General features: G+C 34.2%; 1 protein-coding gene across 3 annotated transcripts in view; it reads right to left on the reverse strand.

Annotated features, from left to right (window-relative positions):
* Nucleotides 1-304: 304 nt before the first annotated feature.
* The window catches only part of LOC149557818 (uncharacterized), a 106,514-nt gene continuing 78,902 nt past the window's right edge, over nucleotides 305-27,916 (reverse strand). For 2 of the 3 annotated variants that reach the window (XM_089832302.1, XM_089832303.1), the window contains exons 10-15: nucleotides 27,512-27,703; nucleotides 27,341-27,388; nucleotides 14,782-14,925; nucleotides 2,571-2,653; nucleotides 941-1,056; nucleotides 305-649 (exon numbers count right to left, since the gene is read on the reverse strand). In XM_089832302.1, coding sequence (XP_089688428.1) covers nucleotides 558-649; nucleotides 941-1,056; nucleotides 2,571-2,653; nucleotides 14,782-14,925; nucleotides 27,341-27,388; nucleotides 27,512-27,703 — 675 coding nt within the window. In that variant the 3' untranslated portion in view covers nucleotides 305-557. Of the gene's footprint in view, nucleotides 650-940; nucleotides 1,057-2,570; nucleotides 2,654-2,860; nucleotides 2,987-14,781; nucleotides 14,926-27,340; nucleotides 27,389-27,511; nucleotides 27,704-27,916 lie in introns of all 3 variants that reach the window. The other variant, XR_016364922.1, reaches the window with a different exon arrangement.

Below are 27,916 nucleotides of genomic sequence, written 5' to 3' on the forward strand. Positions count from 1 at the left end.
GCCAGTAGATAATAAAACTCTATCTTTCTATAGAGAGAGAGAGAGAGAGAGAGAGAGGGCGTCTCCAGATCTGCCAAATGACATGTCTTAGTAGAAATCGATGGCTTTGAGAACTAGTTGCGGTGCAAAATAATGAGATGAGAGTTTAAATAGAAAATTAAAAAAGAAGCAAAATAATAGAGACTGGGATTTATATAGAAAGTTAGAAACCAGACACTTTGATCAGACTGGTCGTAACAACACATATCACCATAACATTTATTGTAAAGCATGCTATAGTTTGTTTTGTAATGGGGAATCTGTGTTGGAAAATTTAAATGTAAGCTATAAATCAAAAAGATAAATTGCATCTACACGTAAACAATGTCAAATTGCCAGGAATGAGCCCAGGACATGTATAAGGGATATACTTTATGGGTGAGCCGTAAAAAGGCTTGCATTAAAGTTGAAACAAAAGAACCTCTGAAATTCCCAAGATAAATAATGAATCTAGATTATATGCAAAAAAAATTGCAACATCCGAAAGCAGCTCAGAGCTGTCGAGAAAATGTAGTCCATCATTTATCAAGCTCCTTTTCTTGCCCCTTCTGGTCTTCATCATGTAGACTGGCTCCTAACTTCACAATATCTTCTACAAGGATCTTCCCATCTGATGGTATGGAAAATAAACATTGTTAAAATTCTGTATCAGTTGACGGAAACACGTGAATAGGGACAGTAAACCTCGCCAGAGCTACGCAGAGATGGCATAGTTCAGTCCTTTGTTCAAAGAAAATGCAGGAAAGAATTACAAAAATATTGTTTGTAACAAAAACAAAAAGAGGCTGCAAAAGCAGCAATTCCCCAAGTCACCATCTTATCATTGCTTATATCAATATTATAACTCTTAAATCATACATATTTGCAACAGTAGCCCGTTGAGTTAGTTTTAGCCCTGTACCTTTATCTTTTGCCAAGTTACTGATTAATTTTTGCACTGGCTCCTGACCCAGAGTGTCCTTGAGATACAAAGCTGCTGCAGCTACCTCCTCTGGTGTAACTTTTCCCTCATAATCTCTGCAACGGTAATAGAAGTGTATCAAAATCCTCTTCACCCTTTATATTCTCTTTCAATTTGGCTTTCCACCAAAGATCAGCTCTGAGAGAAACCCTTGTCAAGAGAAACCCTTGTCAACAATTTTTCTGGCTCTTTGATGGGACCTAAGTGAATAGATGGGAAATCCTTGTTCCCAAATTATCCTTGCTTTTTGAACCAGACTAGAAGTGGCAGAAACTTCCAAACTTAGTAAATGTAGTCACACATCCAGGACCACAAACCATCCTGTAACACTTGCTCTAGGTTGCATGCAATCCATTACTAAAAGCCAAAAGGTCATAAACAAGAAGGCAAAGGATGCTATTCATTGCGGTGAATGCTACTATAGTGAAAATAGCAGAGAGCCGAACCCATGATAGTTAAGTTGAAATCAGATGCAAAAGAAAATATATGCAAAGTTTTAAGGGAAGGATCAAAGAAGAAACTTGATTTTCACACTATAGAATTGGGTTGATCTTTAAACAAACATGCAGCTAAATACAATATACAGTATTTCCATAAAGACCCAAAAGTCATTAGCAACAAGTTAATAAGAACCATGTCAATGGTAGGACACGATATGATCTCATGGGAATTAGTATTTATATCCTGCCAAAAACCATATAAAATCATTTTGTTTTTCTACCGTATAAACTAAAAAAATGTGGCTAAGAAACATTAATACTGAAAGATCCCAAGATGTACCGTATACATGAATAAAATCTTTATCATATAAGTACAAACCAATGAATACCATTAAAATCGTGGCAGAAAGTGTTGGAGAGAAGAAACATATGAACGGAATTTAAGTAATTAAGATTTCAAAGGGAATTTAGAACTCCAAGTTTGAAAGAAAAAAACATCTATGAAAAACAGGCTATAGCAGGCGAGACAGGGATCTAGGAAATTGTGTTGACTTCTGAAAACAGTCAGGGACAAGACAATTAGCTTTTTAGCGTCCATTACACTTGCTTTTAAAGATTTATGGATAAAAGGTAACTTTTAAAATTTATCATCAACACTTTTTGGATAACACTTAATCATTAACTTTCCCTTTATCATCCTGATGGCGGTCAGAGTGTGAAATTAAAAGTCAGTGTCAAAAAGTACTACATAATTTTATCGAGAACTTTCAAGCACAACAATTAAGGATGTTAAATCATTAGTAGAAGATGAGTACTTCGGTTACCCTTGATAAGATCCAAAACTGAAATTATTCCTCTAAGATATGATAAGATGGAAGACAGATACCAACTCATAATAGGATGGCAACAATTCTATAACTTCAGGCCAAAACCAAGTTATTAAATTGTTAGGCAAAAGAAAATTCAGGGTAGCCAAAAACAAGGATTACAACCAATCTAAGAGGATGCTAGAAATACTGCCCAAGACTAACATGAGCCTTATAATTCAACTAAAACTTTTCAGACAATTAAAACAACAGATCTGATTACTGCTAAACACAAAAATAAGATGATGATAATAATAACTCTACCTATCTAATAGTCGCCACCTGTCACCAATCTTTGCATCTACATCATCAATATCTTTTTCTAAGATTTGTAGCATAGCATCAATCTGCAGAAAGAAATATTGTATTAGATTTAAGACAATCAAAGCATATGATATTATTATAACGACGGGATTACAAAAGCATCATTAACCTTTATATATATATATATATATATATATATATATATATATATATATATATATATGTATAAAATGCAGTATTGGCAAAGAACCATTATTTAACAAGAGCTCTTGTTGAGCTTGAGTCCCTGCCTTTTGAAGCAGTGGGAGCACCGAAGAAGTTGAAAAGCTTAAACTAATTGAAGTTGGAATGGAGGCTTTCGAATGGTGACATGCTCAAGCGTTCACAAAAGATAATATGAATGTGCTCAAGGTTATCTGTAGTGATGGCAAAATTGAACGAAAATTGGAAATAAGAATCTCAAAAGAAATCTTATACAATACTCGTGCTACTAATTATCCAAAAAATGTTTTAAGGAGAAAAATTTCTAAAATCTTATACAAGACTAATGCTGTCTTGAGAAAACTCATAAGAAAAAAATCTCAAGATAAAACTTATATAATACTAATGCTGAGTTGAAACTAGTTATTCAAAAGATACTTGCAGGCAAAATATCCAAATATAGTTACTGTCCATTAAAAGTGATATATAATTAAAATCAAAGGCAGTTAATATTTCTCAATAAGCAGTTGTCTTATTTTCATTTTTAAGCGATCATTTCTCCACTAAAATAGGAAAAAAAATCTAGTTTATCTCAAACACTCTCAAAGCTTAAAATTAAGTGGAATTAGGCAGTTAATATTTCTCAATAAGCAGTTGTCTTATTTTCATTTTTAAGCGATAATTTCTCCACTAAAATAGGAAAAAAATCTAGTTTATCTCAAACACTCTCAAAGCTTAAAATTAAGTGGAATTTTCCTTACATAAGAAAATAAGGTTAAAGTTATAAACAACCGGTAAAGGAGAAATTCCATCTCACTTCAAGAGAACACATTGCAGAAAGATTGTGATGTTTTTTAAGTTTTTATTATAAAAAATTAGACCCAATTAAATGTCCAAGAAGAAGGCTGATATTTGTGGTCATTTCATCCAATTTTTAAAATGTGAAGTTTCTGAATATGAGAAAAATGAGATTTATTAAATGCTAGTGAAGATAAAAAATACTGAATAACTGAACTGACATGGCAGATTTCTACTCTGCTTCATAGATATCTAGAAGTTTCTGCGAGTGAACAGAAATTGAATTGAAGTTTCATAATGTTTTTGTGCCAGAGCACCACCTCTTTGTTTTTCTGCTTCTTTTTAACTACAGACCGATGAGAAAAAACAAATTAACATATCCTAATTGATTTTTAATTTTTAAAATCTAAACTTTGAAACTTTAGACTACTACATTTCTTTTCGGACTAATAATTTCATAAATTTAATTAACAACTTCGTTGAACTACTCATGTTCTCATTCATTAAATTGTACTTAAAGATTCAAAGACAACCTTATATAATTATTCTAAAAATTAAAATGAAAGGTCAATTAAGAATAAATTTTACAACATTTACCTCCAGAATTACAAATAGTTCAAAATAACTTCCTTCTTTTCACTGGATCAACTTCATGCCTTGCTAACAAGGTTCTCCTCATCAAAAGGCATTCTCCAACTTCTGGTGAAGCCAAATCAACATCAAAAGATTCCACTTTCTATTCATCCTATACTACCATGTTCTGTTAGCTTTCACATTAGGACATTCAAAAGATCGATGTTCATCCTCACCACATTTAAAACAAGGTCCTCTAAAAGAATTTTTTTTAAGAAACAAGTTTCATACCCTTATCAGCTTTAGTAACTTATTTACCTTGCTTTCTTCCCAATTTTTCTTTAGCTTTTAACACATATTGATAATCATCTTCAACTGAACTATGTTTCAACATTCTCAATTCATCCTAAACATTGTATTTCAAACACTTAAAACTTACCTTGCAACCTTTTCCTTAGAAGATTCACGACGTCCAGCTCTGATTTGTATCTTGTAAAGTTCTTCAGTATAAGGCTTCAGGGATATATCTTTCTATTTCAAGTTGTATAACTTCTTAAACAATTCAAGTTCATAATCTTCAGGAATGAATTTAGCCTTCAATTTTGGTGTAGGATCATCCTAGGAAAGTCAAAAATCCTGTACGCAGGGGCTTTGAGCTCGGATTTGTGGAGTTATGGTTCGTACAGTTGGGGATGTGTTCGAGGCATACTGGGCAACCTTGTCCTAAGTGCACATGATGATTGGAGTAATTGTCTTTGAGTTAGAGCCATTAGGGTGACTGCTGGTCATGTGTTCCTGATTTACTGGCAGACTTTGGAGATTGTATTTGCGAGCTTTGATCCAAGGGAGGTTTTCCCTCTCCGGACAATTTACCAATAACCCTTGATAAAAATGTGCAGTTTCCAAAAGCGAACAAAAAACCAATACTTGATACAATTTCCAGAACTTTAATAGATTTATAACCAGCAGATATGAATACAAGAAAACTCAGAATGGTTTGTTTATTTGCACCAACAGTCAGAAATACATACATAAATCAGGAATTAACACAAATAGTTGCCAAGTAATGTTACTGTATTATACAACAGCAATACAATAATGTGCAACAATCCAAGTAATCCAATCTTATACACAGAAATAACAGTCAGATTAGCAATATAAATAAACTTGTAAGAAGGCTAAGTTTGCGTCCAACCTTCAAAGATTCTTCAAGGGTTTGCGTCCTAGAAGAAATAACCAGCAACTGTTTCCAGCTCCTAGATTAATATTTGTCTTGAATATTATATTCTTCATATATCTCATGTGGAGCGTTGTTGTACCTTTATCACTTTTCCCAATGTGATGCACACTCTTTTAAGCAATGTGGGATAAAGCACCTTTTTGTCCTTTAGTCACTTAAGTGAACATAGTCTCTATTAAAAATAAAGTGACAAATTAAATAACTTTAATAGTCACTTAGAAAACCATATAATCATCAGGCATTAAAATAGCTGACCAAATGAACTCAGATAATCACATGCAATAGCTCGTCGGAAAGCTCTCAGCGAGATGCTTCCAAACCAACACTGAGGCACCGAAAATACTGTGCTTTGTTTACTTACTAAAAATAGTAAGTATCCGGACAACCTGCCAAAACTGCTCCGATGGGTCTGAAACTGGAAATGCCTAGGCCAAACCTCGAACTGAACCTTGTAAAGAACCTTTCCGCCCCTGAAACCTAGGCGAAGTGAGCCAGCACACAAAATTATAATGTCCTAGAAAAAGGGGATATTACAGAGTTGGCGTGTATGCTCTTGGATTTGGATAGTTGGATGGCAAATGGAACTATGTCTAAGTGTGTATTCTTATGTGGTCTTTTGAGTTAGTTATGCTTTGAAAACTTGGGGCTTATCCTAAGTATTTAATTATTTCCTATATTTGATGTTTGTAGCAAAGCCAACTTATGGCTTGAAGGTGTATTTAATGAGAGTTCTAATTTAATGTCTATTATGCTAGGCCAACTTGTGGCTTGGTTTAGTATAATTACCTTTGGATGCCCAAAACAGATTCCAACTAATAATCAATGTAATAAAAAGCTGAATCCCTTGCTGAATCTCTAAAAATTCTGAATAAATGACAAAAGCACCATTTTCAAAAAGTTCATAGGGTTTTCCAGATTTTCTATGAATTTTTATGTCATGAGAATGTAGGACTAAAGCTATAGTTGATGAATATGTTCAGGGTTGCCCTAAATCTTCTTCTTCGTTTCTTTCAGGGGTTCAAAGGCAGACAGCTAAATCTGAAAACTATATGAAAGTAAGCACAAGCATGAGGCCCTACACGGGCACTTTTGTGCCTTTCACATGCGTCATAAACCCTAGCTACACAAAAATGGAAGCTTTAAATTATAGTTCACTGGAGGCAGATTTCAGATGTGGAGTGCAAGGTAATCCTTCTGTTTCCACGGCCTCTAGCTGTGAACTGATATTTCCCCTTTTTTTTTCCACAGGAACGCTCAATTTCTAGTGTTTTAACAGTAGATTTTGGTCACAGTAAAACTGTATTTCGGCCATTGATTATTCAGAAGTTCAACAGATTCATTGGGAGGTTAAACAAGAACAAACGGTGATACTTTTTTCCGTCCATTGCAATAAGCTTGGCAGGCATCTATTTCATGGTTGCAGTGCTTACTTTGGTGATCTAGTTCTACATTAGTGTCCCAAGATTATAGTTTGGCATGGAGGAAAGAAAAATTGGATTTCATGTAAACTCCTTCCACCTAAATCTTAGAATTTAGAGAGAAAAAATGCATGGAAGCAGGAGCATAGCGTCAATGGCTAGGGTTTCAAGTGTTGCAAGAGCAAGAGGGGAGTTTCTAGAAGCATCCCAAATCCTCAAATCTCTGTCTCAGACCACAATTATTTGGGAATGATAAAAATAATCCCACACAGCTGATGCGGCAACTGACTTTCTGACATAAATTAATAAATGCAATTTCATGATGCTTATCATGTTTTTTATAATTGTTATTTTTTGAGTTGTGAAAACAATAAAATCCTTGGGAAAATTTACAACCAATCACAAAATAACAGTAAATGATTATAAATTAATTTTAAAGTAAATAACATTCTATGCTAAGAACCTTAGAATTCTATGTTTTAAATTGTAAAAAATAATTGAAAAAGACAGATGAAAACTTGGTTCCCTGCTTGTATATAAGCAGTGACTAATAACCAAAAGTTGTAAGAACATTTTAAAAATCATCCCTAATTGAAGCAAATATTGCGTTTTCAATAAAGGATTATTACCTTTTTGTTTTTCCTCAACAATCCAGGAAAGATACTATCATGGACTCTATTTATCAGTGCTCCATGTGGACACGTCCCCACCCTTTTTTTCCTCGTACCCGTACCCGGGACGGTACGGGGACGTGGGGACAGGAATTTCCCGTCCCCAAATTTGTTTCCTTTTTCCCAAAAAAGAGGATGTTTCCAAAACGGCACTTTGAGAGCAACAGGGGACAAAGGGATGGCTAAAAGTTTCCGATACGGCTAAGGGATGGCTAGAAGTCCCCTACCTGTCCCAAGGACTTCTAGTTGTCCCTAATGGCTGAAGCCATTTTTGGATTGTCAATGTTAAAAAACAAGACATTTTTTAATTTGAAAAAAAAGTTGGCTTGTCCCCAAAGACAATCAAACCACATTTAACAATACCAAAACCTAGTCCAAGCACAAAATAACCAAAAAAATAATAATAAATTATTTTCACATTTGCAAAGGAGAAGAGCAGCAAGAGGAGGAGCAACTAGTCAAAAAGTGAACACTGAACGATAGTTGAAAGAGGAAATTCTGGCATCAAATTTACTTGATTTAGACTCTTAGACATACCATTTACTGATTTTAGACAGCTATATATTATTGTGATCTCCTATGTATATATTGTTTAGTAGTCTAGTTATTGTATTTACATTTTAATATTATTATGAACAACTGATTATGGAGTTGGACTTCTATGTTCTTGTTTAGTATTTACTATTAAGTATTTTAATTATAATAGAATGTTCATTGTTTACATTTCAATATTTTATGTCATTTCATGCATGAAACTTGGAGCCTTTGGGCATTTTCGCTGTATGTAAGCCATATTTTCCCAATGAAAGTATTTGAATTTTGTTAATTTGCTATGTATTAAGCTTCTAAAATGTCTATGGTGAATGATTTATCAATGTTATTAGATGAATATTTGAATTCTCTCTCTCTATATATAAATTCAACTATTTTTTTAATAGCAGCCCCTTACATCCCATCCCCTAAATTTTGGCTTTGATCTGTACCCATACCAGAAACATGTCTGTGTCTCGAAAACTCCGCAGAACATAGCTATTTATCCTTATCAATCTATCAACATTTTAAATAATCCAATGAACAATTTACCATCCCAAATGCCCAACATCTGTGTTTGATTCAATGTTCTATGCTACTAAAATTCAAAATACATCAGAACGTGAAAATTTTGTAGGACAAAGTCTTTGGTTTCCTTATACATCATTTATTCATAAAGCAAGTGTAAAAATGCTCACACACATGTCTACATAGTTAATATACCAATTTTCATGCTCCTTTAATAATAATACCAACATATAAATTTTACATCTTCAACCTATATATGACTAAAACCCACTTCAATAAGTTGCTGCACACAATTATCATACTTATGATATATTGAACAGATGATTAGTATGCTTTCTTAAATGCTTGAGATAGTGAAGTAGTTGCAAGGAATTAAACACATAAAATAATTCTGACACACATGACAAGAGAGACCATTACCATCAAGCTATGTTTTTTCATGTCCACTAACATCTTGCAAGTTTTAAGAAGCCAATTTCTTAGTTTTAGTAAACACAGAAAACAATTCTAACACACATGACAAGAGAGACCATTACCATGAAGCTATGCTATTTCATGCCCACTAACATCTTGCAAGTTTTTAGAAGCCAATTTCTTAGTTTTAGTTTTAAAATGCAATGTAAATTTTTCTAGCACCTCTAAAATCGCTCCTACCTAGCCTTGTTTACATGTTAAGCATGATTTAATTATTTCAACATGCTTCACTTCTACTCTTTAATGTTAGTCAGCTCCTGTCTCAAGGCTCTCCTCTCTTAGATATGAATCTTCACATCAGCCTCCCATAAGTGCAAGTTAGGGAGGAACAAATCAGTGCAAAGATGTAAAAATGGATTACAACAAGGCTTGAGAAGGCACCCATGTGCAAACAATCACTTGCAAACAAAGAGAGTGGGAAAACACATAGGAAAAGACTCCTCTCCAAAAGAGAGAACATGCAAAGAAAACATGAAAATTTGAAGGACTCAAGGAGACCCCCACAAGGGCAACTTTCCTCGCCGTAAGAATTGATCACAACTGAAGATAACAAGGTGATGCTAAAGGCTTAGTGTACATATCCACAGCTTGCTCCTCAATAGGAAAGTTTTCTAAGCTTAAGTGCATATGGATCTCAATGTGCCTAGTCTACTTTTGCTCAGTTTGCTCGTGTAAAATATGAATGGTACTCTAATTGTCACACCTAACAACGATGAGATGATCAGTACGAAAATCAAACTCAATTAGTACCTATCAAAACCAAAGAATCTCCTACCTGGTCAAAATTGCAATTCAATACTTAGCCTCTTCCAATGATATGCAATGATAGTCTACTTCTTTCAAGACCATGCAATTGGACCAAAATCAAGGGTCAAAAAAGTAAACTCCTGCTCATCAACATTACCAGCACAATCTAAGTTGATGAAGCCCACAATTTGAGAAGCTCTTGATGTCCAGTGAATGTCAATATGCGATGTGCTCTAGATGTACCATAAGGTATGTTTGGCAGCATTGCAATGATTCTCATGAGACTCTTTAGAGAGATTAAGGAAAACAAACCACAAAGAAAGTATCAAGAGAACTATTTGTCAACAACAAAAGATTTCCAGCCAACTACTGATACAAAGTAGCATCAACTATTGCAGTAGCACAACTATCAAATAGTACGACACTTGACTAAAAAGGTATGGATGTAGGCGTACAATCAACCATGCCAAATCACTAAAGGAAATCAAGAGTGCACTTGTAAAAAAAATTGATCCCTTAGGAAGTCTGGCAAACTTGAAGATGAAGGAAGAAATGTAGAAAACCAAGATCAGCTATATCAAATTGCTCTAATTCTAGTTGGAGAATCAAGAACATAGAAGTGGAACTCCCTATGAGAAGCAAATCAGCCACATAACAGTTTACAACACAAGAATCAAAAGACCCTCTCCATGTCTCAAAGTATAAATTGCAAGGTCAAAATGGCAGCATGTGAATTCAAAATAAAGCAAGAAGCTATACATCTTCTCACAGCAAGCCCAAGAGGGTTGTTTGAGACCATAGAATGAATGGCAAAGCTTAAAAAACAAGAGCCTCATGAAACCACCATGCAAGAAGGCACTTTTCACATCCATTCAAAACTTATTAATTAACTATCCCACAAATGTAGCTAGAGAAAATATGAATATAATCCATCTTGGTGAAAGTACAATGTCCAAAAATAGTCAATACTCTCAACTGAAGACACACCTTACCAACAAAAAATGTCTTGTACCTATCAATAAAACCATTTTCTGTGTATTTAAGCTATGTTACCAAATTCTTCCCTGGCAAACCCAAAGTCTGGTCCGGTTCTTGCAAAAGTCTTCCACGGACCTTCACAGTCTGCCCAAATTCTGTCTGACAAACCTGGCACAAGTTTTGTTGCTTTTATGGAGAATGTGCTAATCTGCGGCTGGAGTCTGGACACAGGCCAAATTTTGACCAAAAAAAGAATATTTTTTTAACTTATTTAGAAGTTTTTTTGGGACCTATTTTAGTCAATCTAGTCCTCCAACCCTAAGATAGACCACTAATAAGGCCAAAAGGGTAAAACATATGAGATGGAAACCATAAAAAGGCATAAGAATTGATCACAACTGAAGATAACAAGGTGATGCCAAAGGCTTAGTGTACATATCTGCAACTTACTCCTCAATAGGAAAGTCATTGAAGCTAAAATGTGTGTGAATCTCAATATGCTTAGCGTGCTCTTGCTCCGTTTGCTTGTGTAAAATATGAATGATGCTCTGATTGTCATACCTTACAACGATGAGATGATCAGTACGAAAATCAAACTCAATTAGTACCTACAAATCAAAGAATCTCCTACCTGGCCAAAATTGTAAATCAATACTCAGCCTCTTTCAATGATATGCAATGATAGTCTACTTCTTTCAAGACATTGCAATTGGAGCAAAATCAAGGGGGAAAATAGCACACTCCCGCTCATCAACATTACCAGCACAATCTAAGTTCATGAAGCCCACGATTTGAGAAGCTCCTGATGTCCAGTGAATGTCAAAATGCGATGTGCTCTAGATGTACCTTAAGGTATGTTTGGCAGCGCTGCAATGATTCTCATGAGACTCTTTAAAAAAACTAAGGACAACCAACCACAAAGGAAATATCAAGATAACTTTTGTCAATAACAAAAGATTTCAAGATAAACTACTGATACAAAGTAGCATCAACCATTGCAGTAGCACAACTAGCAAATAGTACAACACTTGACTAAAAAGGTATGGATGTAGGCTTACAATCAACCATGCCAAATCACTAAAGCAAATCGAGAGTACACTTGTACAAACAAATGATCACTTAAGAAGTCTGGCAAACTTGAAGATCAAGGAAGAAATATAGAAAACCAAGATCAGTTGTATCAAATTGCTCTGATTCTAGTTGGAGAATCTAGAACATGGAAGTAGAATTCCCTATGAAAACCAAATCAGCCACATAATAGTTTACAATACAAGAATCAAAAGACCCTCTTCATGTCTCTAAGTATAAACTGCAGCGTCAAAATGGCAGCATATGAATTCAAAATAAAGCATGAAGCTCTACATCTTCTCACACTAAGCCCAAGAGGGTTGTTTGAGACCATACAATGAATGGAAAGCTTTTAAAAAAAGAGCCTCATGAAAATCACCACGTAAGAAGGCACTTTTCACGACCATTTAAAAATTATTAATTAACTATCCCACAAATGTAGCTAGAGAAAATATGAAAGAAACCATCTTGGTGAAAATCGCCATGTAAGAAGGCACTTTTCACGTCCATTTGAAAATTATTAATTAACTATCCCACAAATGTAGCTAGAGAAAATATGAATAGAATCTGTCTTGGTGACAGCGCAATGTCTAAAAATAGTCAGTACTCTCAACTGAAGACACACCTAACCAACAAAAAATGTCATGTATCTGTCGATGAAACCATTTTCTGCTTATTTAAGTTATGTTACCAAATTCTTCCCTAGCAAACCCAAAGTCTGGTCCGGTTCTAGCAAAAGTCTTCCGCAGACCTTCAAGTCTGCCCAAATTCTGTCTGACAAACCTGGCACAAGTTTTGTCGTTTTTATGGAGAATGTGCAAATCTGCGGCTGGACACAGGTCGAATTTGACCAAAAAAAGATTTTTTTTTTACTTATTTAGAAGTTTTTTTGGGTCTATTTTAGTCAATCTAGTCCTCCAACCCTAAGATAGACCACTAAAAAGGCCAAAATGGCCAAACATATGTGATGCAAACCAAAAAAACGGCCTAAGCATTGATCACAACTGAAGATAACAAGGTGATGCCAAAGGCTTAGTGTACACATCACAACTTGCTCTTCAATAGGAAAGTCATCTAAGCTAAAGTGTGTGTGGATCTCAATGTACCTGGTCTTCTTTTGCTCCGTTTGCTTGTGTAAAATATGAATGGTACTCTAATTGTCACACCTAACAATGATGAAATGATCAGTGCAAAAATCGAACTCAACTAGTACCTATCAAAACCAAAGAATCTCCTACCTGGCCAAAATTGTAATTCAATACTCAGCCTCTTTCAATGATATGCAATAGTTGTCTTTTCAAGACCGTGCAGTTGGACCAAAATCAAGGGGGCAAATAGTAAACTTGCACTCATCAACATTACCAGCACAATCTAAGTTGATGAAGCCCACAATTTGAGAAGCTCTTGATGTCCAGTGAATGTCAAAATGTGATGTGCTCTAGATGTACATTAAGTTATGTTTGGCAACCTTGCAATGATTCGCATGAGACTCTTTAGAGAAACTAAGGAAAACCAACCACAAAGGAAATATCAAGACAACTACTTGTCAACAACAAAAGATTTCCAGCCGACTGACCCTCTCCATGTCTCAAAGTATAAACTGCAGGGTCAAAATGGCAGCATGTGAATTCAAAATAAAGCAAGAAGCTATACATCTTCTCACACCAAGCCCAAAAGGGTTGTTTGAGACCATACAATGAATGGCAAAGCTTTAAAAAAAACAAGCCACATGAAAATCACCATGTAAGAAAGGACTTTTCACATCCATTTGAAAATTATTAATTAACTATCCCACAAATGTAGCTAGAAAAACTATGAATAGAATCCATCTTGGTGACAGCAAAATGTCTAAAAATAGTCAGTACTCTCAACTGAAGACACACATTACCAACGAAAAATGCCTTGTACATAAAACCATTTTCTGCGTATTTAAGCTATGTTACCAAATTCTTCCCTGGCAAACCCAAAGTCTGGTCCAGTTCTTGCAAAAGTCTGCTGTGGACCTTCAAACTCTGCCCAAATTCTGTCTGACAAACCTGGCACAAGTTTTGTCATATTTACGGAGAATGTGCAAATCTGCGGCTGGACACAGGCTGAATTTGACCAAAAAAGGAATATTTTTTACTTAATTAGAAGTTTGTTTGGGTCCATTTTAGTCAATCTAGTCCTCCAACCCTAAGATAGACCACTAAAATGGCCAAAAGGGTATAACAAATGTCATTAGGACTATATATATATATATATATATGTTGGTACATTTTGCTAAGGTGTTTTACTATTAGCATTGTGGTGTATGAACTTATTTGCTGCTGCCTACATAAATACATACATATAAAACATATGTTTTTGTATGAAAAAACCGAAAATGAATTCAAATCAACCCCAAAAAAAAAAATTGAAAGAAATTTGAGCCCAAATCTCATATACATTGGTGTATTTTGCTATGGTGTTTTACTATTAGCATTGTGGTGTATGAACTTATTTGCTGCTGCCTACATAAATACATGCATAATTAAAAACATATGTTTTTGTATTAACAAACCGAACACGAATTCAAACCAACCCCAAAAAAAAAATTTAAAGAATTTTGAGCCCAAATCTCAAACCCATATCTGAACCGGCAGCTTAGCCAAATAATGATACAAACATACATGAGGATGCAAGATCCAAGATGTGTGATACACAATTGAAGGCTTTCTTATAACAGCAAGGCAAGAGATAGAACATATGAAAAGAGTCAGGTTGGGTTTTATGAAAGAATTATAAACTACGTGAAAAGGAGAGAATCTTCGAACAGAATTTGCTCAGTGTCATCAAAAGGGTAGATACTAGCAACTCAATCAGTGTAGTTCATTTGCTAAAACTTTTGCTCAAGTAGTTTTTATAGATTTCATATAAATTAAGTTAAAACAAACTTTTTAAAGAAGTTATTTACAATTGCAATTGTATCATTAAAGACACGACATATCCACATGCAGCCTTACCCTATTTATGAGAGCAGATGAAACTTTGCTCCCAGTGGTTATCTCAGCTGCTTGGTCATTCTGTTCTCTTGCTGCATCATATGCCTTTAAAGCAGCATCCACACCCTCACTTTCTTTGTCTACAATGCTGTTATACAGTTCTATCTGCAGAACATCCAATGACCAACGTCCTCAGGAATAATATCATAAAAAGAACATGTTTCTTGCAAAAAGAGAGACTAAAATCCTTCTCCGCATGATCTTGCAATAAAATAAAAGGTAGTGCAATTGAAAATGAAACCTCTAAACAAGTACATCATGTAAAAGAGAATGTGTTTAAGATACTGGGGAAGTAGTCCAAACAGACATTTTCAAAAAAAATTAAGAAACTAAGAAACAACCGAACCAGATGCCTAAAAATATTAGCCGTTACTTTGTTAGTGTTATTTTTAAAAATATCAAGACGTTATAGTTTCTTTAAAAATATATGAAGACTGCATGACATCTAGAATTTACAGTATTATGTGTGCTGCATTGCCAGGATTGTGGAGAAAATGATCATTAGTTCACTACCAATTGAGACACTTTTAAACATCTTTTTCTTAAAATGTAATTAATTGCTTTATCTTTAAACTCATAATTACATCAAGAAGAGGTTGCAGTTACTATGTTACTGAGAAATACAATATTGGCCATCTAGGTCTCGATACCTCTTTAAATCTTTCCTAAGCAAAAGTACATGCATAATCCATCTATTGTATATTTATTACCTTCGTTGGGGTACAGGAGGAGACAATGACATCCACTTTTGCATCTCCTAATACTTATTAGTTGGATGTTGCAGCTGAATACGTACAGCCTTCTAGGAAAAATTTCCATCAAAGTGCTTGTGGCTTGCATTGCATTATGCAAGCTCCCACCAGCATATGAGAATGACAAAGTCCCTGCTACAAGCCAAGTCGTGCATTCTTCTACACACTATCTCTTTCCTTTATTTATGTTTATAATTTCTGTGATTTAAGTATCTACAAAACAAATGGTAATGTCATAGCCAGGTATACTAGGGTCCGAGATTGGATGATAAGATTTCATAGCTGATTGTTAAGTTCATAAAATAAAATCTAATTCCTCTGCTGTATAGAAATTTCTTTTCCAAAATCTAAAATAAAAGAGAAATACTTCAGTTATGTGAGATTCTTATACAAGGGCAAAGTCTGTATCTCTCTGAGATAGGAATAGTCATCATCAAAGGGAGTTGTTAACAATGATAATGAAATGCCAATGAACCTTTTGATATCAATCTGTTATAAGCCCAGATGGGGCAGAGTAAAACTTGTCTGTAGTAAACAGATTCTGGTTATGATTTATAGACAACCACACTGGGATTCATCAAGGATGACCAGCAAGGTCAAGATGAAGGGTGTGGACCGATAGCAAATGAATAGCGGAAATATCTTTCATGAAAAAGAGAAGACATGAATTCAGTAATATAAATCATATTTAAATAAATAAGTCAGCTCATGGTAGTCCAATATTTAGATCTTGATGCCTAGTCGAGCAGTGGCTTGATACTCTAATACCAAGATGCTTAGTGGCTGGACGGGGTGTCCCATGGAGGGCCTTACTCGGTTGAGATTGTATGGGGATATTTAAGGGTCCGCAGTTGGGAGGTTAAACCCCTAACAATGCTTCTCCTCTCCACCAGATGCCAAGGCTTGCACAACAGAAAACTTTGATCTGCATTCAAATACCTTCTGGTAACGAGTATTTTACTTCAGTAATATGTGTAATCTTGAGTTGAAGACATGTTAGATGGTTAATATCATTTAATCAGTTATTTCCTTCAATGTTTAGAAATTAATTTCTTATTTCAATGTATTAGTAAATCAGTTAAATTAGTTGATTTCCAATTGAACATGAAAAGTAATTGCATGCATGAGATAGGCTTACTTAATGGTTGTTGTAAGTGTTCTTCATTCATATAAATATGAATTATAAAAGTGTCTTTTAAATACATTAGTTGTCATAAGTAGAAAATGGGAAAAGGGGAATGTTACAACGGTTTTATTGCCCTAAATGGTATTGGATGATCACAATACAGTAGTATAGCTTTTGTGCCCTAAGAGGTGTATGTGGACTAACCTGGGTTTTCCAGATGTTGCCCTAGGTGGATTGCGGGTTTGGAATTTATGGTATTGAAAAGACAAAATCCTTAACTTAGTTTTATTTGCTCGTACCTTCAATTGTTAGTTATAACATTTAAGTTTAAATGAGTATAACCGTTAATATCTTTCATATGAATATGTAAGAAAACTGCTGTAACTGCCTTCCCATGAATGTGAAGTAGTATCTGTATTTTTGATAATATGCTAGTTGTTAGCCAAGGCCCGGGGAAAGGGGATGTTACAAAGACAAATATTGTTTCTTCATAGAGTTGTATGAGAGTTATCTCCACCAATGATTGGAAGTTTGCATACTCTGTAATTTTAAGAAAAGGGTTAGAAGCATGAGACAATATCTGGTCTTAAATGTTCTCTGATAGAAATGTTTACAGATAGTTTTAGGTACTGTCTTCTTTGTTTCACAACCTTGTTTCACGAATTTGTGAAAAAGAACAGATCAGGTTCAGCTGTTTGTATTAAAATAGCCAAGTTGTCATGTAAATTATTGCTGATCTCTTTGCAGGATTCAAGATCTTTTATCAGATCATCTAGATCTATTACAGAAATTGAATTTTTGAAGTTAGAAAATCCACAGTTCCATTTCATTTATGGACCTGTTGTGAAGTTATCACACATTGCCTCATTGCAAATAGGGATCCCCCCCCCCCCGCAATTTTCGCTTTTTAGGGTTTTGTTTGAGTATTTTTATTTCGGTCTTTAGTCTTTTGTGAGTGAAGTTTAGAGTTTTACAAATTTGGGGATGTCAACAAGTAAACGAGTGAAAGAAAGCCCAGATGAGTATTCTGATGCCACAAAAGTGTTCAAAAGTACCAAGGGACAAAGATTGACATTGCTTGAGGCCAATTCTGACAACTCCTACCTTTTAGGAAAAGTTATCTTTTTGTTTCTTGCTTCTTTTGGAAGTTTCCTGTTTGGTATTTGCAATTATTGAGATTTCACATTAAATTGCAAATAATGAACATCCCTATTCAAATAATTAAGAAATCGATTATCTACTAGTATTAAATAAGGACTAAAGCATTTTACTATAGAACATACTAAGTATTCACTAAAATAAGCAATAAAGATTATTAAATAAAAGAATAAATAAATCAATAAATATATTAATGTAATTATCCATAGTACTTATATAATTATTTAATATCAAATCTTATGTCGGCATTGACCTATCATAGGTCAGGACCCTTTGATCGGTTGGGAGAACATGTTAAAGTCCATGCTTGAGTGTAAGGAAGGACATCGAATGGGGGATTCATATTTATTAACTTATATGTCTATCCACGAAACAAAGGTTGACAATTGTACACTGCCACCATGATATGGAAAAGGAATCGATAAGAACAAAAGAGAAATAAACGCGAAGTATTATTAAATTCATTTCATACCAATTTTAAGAAATCGAACACATTTTTATATTGAATACATTTGAAGAAAAGGTGGACCCCCTGCTAAAGTGGCATACTAGAAGAGGATTTAACATATCATGTACTTACTATGGGGTCATCGATAATAAAATGACATATCAATTCCAAGGCAACCAATGTGGAGAAGAAGGGAATATGCCATAAAAGAGAAGCAAACTTGTACCATTTCGCAGTACACGAGAACAATAAGCGCTCACCACAAGACAACTGACTTCAACACAGGGAATACTACATAGGATTAAAGAGCATCCTACGCAGTCTCCACTAGACATAGGGCATCAAAAATTATGTATTAAACCATATTTGACATATCATCGAATTAGGAAAGACAAGAACCATAGCAACACAGAGAGTATGTAAGTACATGATGATGTGTATTGTTCGCATGTAATAGTCGGCATTAAAGGAATGGATGTGTGCAACACGGGAGAAATAGACCCCACACTAGCCCACGAGTAATAGTAGTATGAGTCCATCCAAGAGCAGTGGGTACGTACTCAAACCAACACATACAATTTGCTAATCAATCAGAGATGGCATTGAATGGTATTTATTATTTGCGTATGTTTCATTATTTGAATATGGATTGTTCTTGTATTTTATATTTAATGATACATGTTATTGTTTAAAATATGTATTATTTTGAAATATGTATCAAATTGAATGTGTATAGTTATCATTCTTTTACATGGATATAGTCTATTTGAATGATACTTGTTATTACTTTGAATACAAGCATTCCAATGATATAATGTATATTGAATTGAAATAATCAATATAGCTTCCAAAGAGAAGTATTGGAAATGGGATAATATTGTGTTAACCTATGTGGTTAGCACCATGGAGATTAATGAGACAAAAAGCATGGAGCATGTGAGATATTAAGATCTCCATTGTCCACCATGGCCGAGAATCAATGTGCCAAAATATTCTGATGATGTCAACATATGCTTATGTGATTGGCGTTGGATAGAGGATGCATGTCTGAGACGAATCTTAAGGGGTGCGCTCCTAGGAAGATGGCAAGATAGCTATGAGCTAGGAAGCCCAATCTAGAGGCGTCCTTAAGATTGGGGTTAAATTAAGCAGTAGAATAATATAGTTAGTTTTGTTATTGTTGTGATTCTAACCATTATTTTGCAGGTATTACTTGTCCCAAACTAACCCTAATAGTGGGGGCATTACAGCATTTTGGGGCCAATTAGGGAACTTGCTTTTTGTTTGCTTTTTCTAAATTTAGAAAGTTGTTTTTGCTTTTAAATTTTATTTTTAGAAGTTTCTATTTTGGGAAGGCCAAAAGTTGTGAAATTGCATGTGTAAAATTCTTGTTTTCAAGTTCAGGATCATCTGGGATTTTGTGAAAAGAAAGAAAAGTGGCAAAGAAAAATTGGATTTCAAATGAGAAAAATCCTTCATATTTGTAAAAATTCCTAGAAAGTTCTTGATCTAGTATCAAATTTAGCTTGGAAAAGTCAACAAAACTATGAAAAAGGACATTAATGAAAGCAAGCTGATTACTGAAACTTGGCTAAGTCTGAAAATTTTCAAATGTTCCAAAATATATAATCTCCATTACAACTCCTAGAGATTTGAAACCACTCTTGAACATCCCAGACAGTATTTATATAATATATAATTTAAATAATATACTTGATGTTATATTTTATCCAATTCACCCAAAGGAAAATTCCTCAAAATCCATTCACACGTGAAAGTTCTAGAAGAAAGCACAAATGGATCGATTTAAGAAAGCTTCTAGAAGAAAACATGAAAGATCGACTTGAAGAGAATTCTAGAAGAAAGTAAGATAAGGGTCACCACATAAGAGCTTCTACAAGAAAGCAAAGGAGAGCCCAATCTCAATGAAAAAGGAAAGAAGACAAGATTTTTCTAATAAAGCTTCTCTAAGAGAAATTGACCAAGTTCAATAAAGCAAACAAAGAAACAAAACAAAAAAATAAATCAAGTTGGATGTCATCGTTTCCCATAAATACAAGAGCTCGGCATTGTATTCATTCACAAGCAAGAAATAGCTGCCCTGCAGTTGGCAGTAGTTTTCAGATTTCATAGTAAGGTATTGATTTTGGGTGAATTCCAGATTGAATCCCATGATAATTGATTAAACCAAGTTGATCCCTTCTTGATGTCACAATTTCCTATAAATACAAGAGCTTGGCATTGTATTCATTCACAAGCAGAAAATTGCTGCTTTTGAGTTGGCAGTAGTTTACAGATTTCAAAGAAAGGTAGAGATTTCATATTGAATCCTTGATGATCATTCCTTGGAAATTTCAATTTTTTTTTGATAAATTTATATTCAAGATTTTAATTTCTTTAAGGATTAGTGGTGATTTTGAGGATTCCTTTAGAATTTTAGAAATGTTTTCTAATCTGATCGACAGGTTCTAATAAATCAATGCAAATTTGAAAGAGATTTTCGTGCCAAATTCAGAATCTCAGTCTGCAAATTCTCCACATTGGGGCAGATTCAATGTTTTCACCCTTGCTTTTTCATACTCAAATCATAAATTTTAAAGGATTGAAGATGAATTTTAGAGGTAGGAATGCAAAATATAATTATAATAAGATTTAATTAGACTTAAAATTCCATACTTTGCATTCGTAAATTTCTCCTCTCCTAATTTTTATTATCTTTTTAGGAGGTGGAGGTTAATACAACAAGGAAAATATGGTGAAGAAATTTCTCAAACCAAGATAAGAGATGAAATATTAATTTAATGCATGGTAAAATCATCATCAAGGCATGAAGCCCACTCAAGAATTCATGGAAATTCATGTGTCTAACTGAAGTCTGATCATGGAAAAATCTTGTTTCCAAGACAAGTCCGCCCAGCCTAGGGTAACTTCAAATTTGGTTAAGTATTCTCAAGTGTTGGGAAATTTCAAAATTACTCCATGAAGTTCTCCAAAGGAAAAACATTGGAAATCCTTAATCCATGATGAAATCCACTCTAGCAAGGAGGAAGAAAATAGTCGAAAGTATTGGAAGTTTTTCAAATGTCATCAAAGTTCGTCATGGAGAGAAAAATTCCAAGGGAGCAAATTTGATTAAGTCAAGGAAACTGAAGTCAAAACTTAAAAATCTTGGAAAAGCACTATCTGAGCTGTGAAAAAATTCCAAAAAGTTATGGAAAGTTTCTGATGTTGGAAAGTTGTTGAAAATCCACATACACAAGAACAGTCCACCCTCTCATGATGAAAAATTGGCCAAGTGTTGACAAACAAAGAGATGAAATTCACTCTCTAGAGCCAGAGAAACGTTTGAAAATTATGGGATCCAAAGCCATATGAGGTTGAGAACACCAAGTTTCTAAAGAAAATTCCATGTGGGAAGGCGGAAAAGGCCAAGTTTCAAAGGGAACATATTTTTATGCATAGCAGAGAAGAGGTATAGATTTCTAGAGAGAGCAGATGTGAATTTCGGAGAGAGGATTGTAGAGAGTGAAATCACTAAAGAAACAATGGTGAAACTTTCTAAGCATGGGAATTTTCAAGAAAATCAGACTAGAAAGTGCATTTTAAAGGACGAGACTTCATCATTTCCAGAATTCAGAAGACCATTTCTAGATGAAAGGAAAGATTGGTAAAGTCATTTTATTGAGTTATGGACAATTTTTCCAATATTGTTTTGCAGGTCTGATGCACGCTTGTACAACCCTAAATTTCCAAAGATCAATATTGGACGAAGGAATTAAAATGGTATAAACTTAAAGAAAGACGACATTCACAGATGAAGAAACAAACACAATCTATGAGGAATTTCAAGACAAGAAGAAGAATAGATCGACAATGGAAGATTTCAAAAACATCCTCCAAATTCAAAGTTCAGACAAGATATCTAAAATCCTAGATTGAAGAACATTCAAATGGAAAAATTCTAAGTTCAAGGATGTTTAAAGATGATGCAATTTGAGAATATTTTTTCCAAAATTTCAAATTCCCAAAATTGAAGAAGAATTGTTCAAAGCCAAAGTGATAAGCATGCTAAGGTTGCAACCACGTGTCTCCACCAATCAAATCGTTTCATGACAAGGCGTAGAAGTTCAATAAAGCTGGTCTTTTCGTCCATCGGGATAAGGAGCACTTTCTTCTAGAAGAAAGCTCCATCACATGTTCATTTTTCATTGGCCTACTTTGGATTATCATTGTAAACCCTAATTAAGGTATAGTTGTCTAAATATTGGTGTCAGTCTTAAATTGATCTTGGCCCTTTATCTGTTTTTGACTTCCTATACAAACTCCACTCCTCTCATTTGTAAAGAGAGATTCAGATATTGTTGCATAAAACTGCTTAAGTAAATGCATTTTCCTTTTGTTGGTGAATTTAAACATCTTTTAGAAGTTGAATGATTCCTTGTCTCTCACTTAGAGTAGATTTAATTTTCAAGTTGTAAAACAGAATGAAGAATTTGATGACAGTGTTCATTGTGGAATCAATATGTTCATACTGTATTCATTGTTTGAATATTGGTGAATATTTGTGATGTGAAAATCCTTAGAATACCTTAGAAGATTGCACTGTTCTTATGGAGTTGCCGAATTTGGTGAAGCAAGGATACGTTTTTGATTTCCACATTCGCAAACTTGCCTCCAAAAATTCATAGGTCAAGTTTAAAATTACAACCCTCAATCTATTTCCTTATTTGTTTAAATCGGTAGAATCCAAAAGCTCAAAGGCAAAATAATTTGAACAACAAAATCTTGAACCACATATGTCGCTTTGGAGGTTTTCAGTAAATCATCTTACCACAAGATTCTATCCTAAACAGCAAAACAACACACATGTGGGACCTTGGAGTCAACCTTTGTAATCACACAGTTTGTATGTTTAGCACGTTGGACACTTTGTTCAAGAGAGGATAGAGTTACCCCTTGATATTTTGTTTTGTGTTTGTGTCATAAAACACACACCAATAGGACCTATGTTAGGGATCTCAAAATTTTATTTCAGATCCCCACATCAAATTTAGCTCATCAACAAATCTATTTCATTAGTTGGACCTATGTAGGGTTTATTAATTCAATCACAGAATTTATGAGTGATAGACATCTTGTCAGTAGCAGATTTCAACAGTCATCTTAAGTGCTGAACTTTTCTCTCTCTGACAACACATTTTATGATTTTTCTCAGCCGTCTATCACCTTTTTTTACCAGCATGTAAAGAACTCTTGGGTATTGCACATACTGCCAGAGATTTGGTTTCCATCTTTTTTTCATAAAAGTAACTCAAGATTGGTGCTTATTGAATAGCATTTCATGGCTTCTTTCTGGAAATTTTCAAGGTTTCTATCTAGATAGCTATCCATACACAATTGGCTGATATTCTAAAGTCAATACATTGTTTCTCAAAGCTACTTATCACCATCATTAGTTAAACAAGCAAAAAAAAAAAAATCTTGCTTCAGTCTGCCTTATTTTCTTATCAATGTGTACAATACTACTAACAAATACAACTATATGAAAATATCTGGACTCTGCAAGCTAATTTATAGATAATATAAACAAGTGTGGCATCAATGACCTCAAGAATCTATCATTATTCCATTATTGGACATTTATGATCTAAATGAATTCTATCTAGGGTGGATTTTGTATTCACAATTAATTAATCCTGTATTTGTTTTGTCTGAGACATTAATTTCATTGTTAAATGTATATGATATATTTCATGTCTCCATGGGATGCTCATTCAAATTGAATGATCTTCCTTACACTTGCATATTTTTGAATTCCACAACAAAAACCATTATAATATAAGGATATTGAAAACATATCTCTATGCTCGGTGAATCAATACTCTACAAGAACAGACTGGTTTCTAAATTTATTTTTTAACTTTTATTTTTTCTATTATGTCAAACTCCAGAAAACTACCGTTTTATGATTTCAAATTAATTGTAGCAATTCCTCAAAAGAAAATTTTCAATGCTTCAATGCTGCGACTGCAAATTGAGATGTTATCAATATGTATCTGCAACAAACTTCCTCTAAACACTAATACTAAGTAGATAAATATCAATTAATGAATCAGTCTGTGCTCTGATTCTAGTGTCAAGACCTGTCCTTTCTTGTCAGTTGTGTGGGCCATCCTGATTTATAGAAGATGGTATCTTTAAAAAGAGATTTCAAAATAGATGTCTGAGATCACGCTTCATTACTCATCAAGATGAAGAATTGAATTGAATCTAAGTTACCAATGAGTATTGGAGCTCATTACATTTTTTGATTAATATTTTTCCTTCCTTTGTGTAATGTCCCTTTGATCGGCAAGCTGGCAGGATAAAAGCTCTGATACTGATAGAAATGTCCCCTATTGGAACTTTATTCTATTTTGTCCTAAAATTCCGAAATAAGGTATCAAGTGTATTAAGAAATTTAAATAGCAAACTTTATATCTTAATTTAACACCTGCAAATATGTTAGTTACCATTATGAAAGATGAAAACCATATAACTGGCAATGATATAAAGAGAATTCTAATCATCATTCTTATTTACGTCATGTAAATGTAAGATTCAATAATAATTCCCAATAAACCTATCCTCATTACGAGTCCCTTAGAAAAGCGTATAAGATATGCTGAGCTTATTCCTTTCCCTCAAGCCAAAGAGGATGAAATGATACCCATCATTTAGCCTCTGGCCCCCACCTAGGGTTGACATACTCGAATCGAATTTCTGAGCTACTTGCATCCCATATATCAAGTGGAAGACAAAATAACAAATCAGTCAGATCAAAGTTCCATGCATTATGCAGCATACCAATGACTAGAAAAGTTATCAGTATGCAGTCTAGTTCTATTAATTATGAAGCTTAAAATTTCTTTATTCATGGATGTCTTATTATCCCTACTTCCATTCCCTCTTGATCTTCTGATGTGGCTTCCTTAAATATCGCCCCTCAAGGTGCAAAGGGTCACCTTGCTTAGAGGTCGCAGAGATGTCCCTCTTTCTTTTGCAACCACTGCCTTTTTAATTGCACCCACTGCCCTATTATCGCTGTCATTTTTTAGCATAACTAGTCACTGCCAGCGCACTAATATTACTCAAAGGAAGCTGTGGACCAGTGATATTAAATATATATGTCCTTTGAAATTGGGCAGGCCCCTCTGTTTAAACAACTGTTATTTTAGATTTTGTCTAGACTTATTTATGAGGTCAGTCCCTGATGAATGACTATTTGAACCTTAGTCAACCTCTCTTGTAATTCACTACATGTCAAATTTTTAACATTTTACGCTAGTTAGCTGCCTCTATTATATCTTAGGGTCTAAAATTATTTCTTTATCAATTCTGGGATTTGTATTAGTTTAATGGCTGCATACCCAAGTCTACTGGGGGCATGACATTCTCAGTTATGATGAAAGACATAATGTCTTTGTGGGATCATATGAAGATCAAAGGCATTCACAATCAATTGGAAGCCACTAGTCGCAAGATGGCAGAAAAGGATATGGTGGTTATCATGCTCAAAAGCTTACCAGGATCCTATAAGCACTTCATCAAAATTCTCAACATCATCTCAAACATTGTTGATCTGAAATTTGATTATCTGTGCAACAAGCTCGTACAGAAGAACAGGTAGAAGCAGCAGTTTCATAACAGCAACAAGGCGGCCAATGTGGAACAAGCGTTTCCTACCAAAGTCAAAGGCAAAAGTCCACTCTGAAAAAAAAGACGAAGAAAACCTAATAATTCTTCAAAGAATCCAAAATCTATTACATGTCATTATTGTGGTCATATGTAGTAGTTCACAGACAGCGCTTGGTTGATCACCAATACAACCAAGAAGAGTATCAATAGAAGGCTCATGCCGTAGAGCATTGAAAGGAGGAATCAGCCTTCCTGGCCAAAAAAACCAACAGATCATGTCAAGTCTTCTACATGGTATACCGATTCTAGCCCAACTAAGCATTTTACTAACAGGACAGATTGGTTCAGAGTATAAGCATTGCTCTGATTGAGTAATCTTTGGTGGTGGTGAAGAGTATACAATTGTCAGAATGGGAGATGTTCATAATAACCTCTATAGGAAGAAATCTTGTGTTTTTAACGTATGCTTCATTCTGATCATGCAGCTTAATTTGCTCTCAATGTGTCAGATTATGCATAGGTGTCCCAAGTTGGATGTTATCTTCATGCACAAGTCACATTGTTGACAAGTCCAAGAAAAACATTGCAGTTGGTATCGAAAATGATGAGTTGTATCAGCTTGTTATAAAATTTCGGAATAAACTTGGCGTAGTCAGTAAAATGACCATTCAAGATTAAAGTAATATTATTATATTTACTTGTAATGGTCATGTAAATCACTTATTTCGTTTTTGGTAACTTTCTATTGTCTTTAGTCTCAAACACTTCGATGTAAGTCATTTAGCTAGTTTATAGTAACTTTCTATTATGACTTTAGTTTCCTTTATGGAAAAACCCTCTGTAACTGTCTATTTAAGGAGTATTCCTGTCTTTTGTAGTTAATTGATTATCGATTCTTTGTTTTGTTATTCAATGCTACTGTTTCATATTTGATTATGTTCCTTGCTTCAACCATAAATCCTCTAATTTGGCAAGCCCTATATTCATATCATCATATTTCTACATTTTACTATCTTTTAAACTTGATTCTTGAGCTATTATTGCTTATTTTGAAACAACCTAAATATAAAATCCAGTATCATATACTTTCTATATCGTATATCTACACAACTAATCAAGTGTTATCTGAAACAAAATAACATAGTATAAAGGTAGTGCTTAGAAACATGATGACTAAACAATAAAACTTAAATTAATATAAGGCATTTAGTTAATATCATTTTGAAATGGAAACAGTTTTGTCAAATGACATGAAGCTCACTTTGCAAAATAAATAAAACCAAGAAAGAAATAAAACAATGCTACAAGACCACAGTTTTCAAAAAAAAAGTAGACAGTAAACATTATTCAACTGTTCACCTCTTTGTTTACAAGCCTCAGAAATTTTGCGCGTTCCTCGCTCACTGACTGAAAACAAAAGTGAGTGTCAGTTACAATCTAGAACTGGAGCTGAAGTTTTTCTGAAAATATGAGAAAGAAATTTATAAAAATTCTTCTAAAAAGGAAAAGGGATAAAGGAAGAATGTATACAGAAGCTGAAGCGAGAACAGCTAAAGCACGACTTAGCTCACAAAGTTGTTCTTGCTTTTCTATTGCTTTAGCTCTTGCCAACTCTTGCACCTCCCTTTCTGTTGCTACATTCATCTCATGTAATGCAATATCTTTTTGATTCGCCTCCTCCTCCAACCTTGCTTTCTTCTCTTTCTCTTTCTTTTCTTCCTCCTATCATGTAACACCAATGAAATTAATTATTTTCCTGAAAAAAAGAACCTTCTTCCCCCTTTTTATAAATCTATTCATATGTGCTGGCATAGCTTAACCAATGAGAAATAAGGATGTTGCTAGAAAATCTTACAGAAAACATCATATAACAAGCCAAAAGGAAAGAACCTTCAAACTGATGAGTTTCTGTAATAATAATCATGAAAACATTAT

The sequence above is a fragment of the Cupressus sempervirens genome, chromosome 5 (genome assembly GCF_028749045.1).
Source record: "Cupressus sempervirens isolate cs-2001-9-10 chromosome 5, ASM2874904v1, whole genome shotgun sequence".
In the NCBI taxonomy this organism is placed as follows: domain Eukaryota; kingdom Viridiplantae; phylum Streptophyta; class Pinopsida; order Cupressales; family Cupressaceae; genus Cupressus; species Cupressus sempervirens.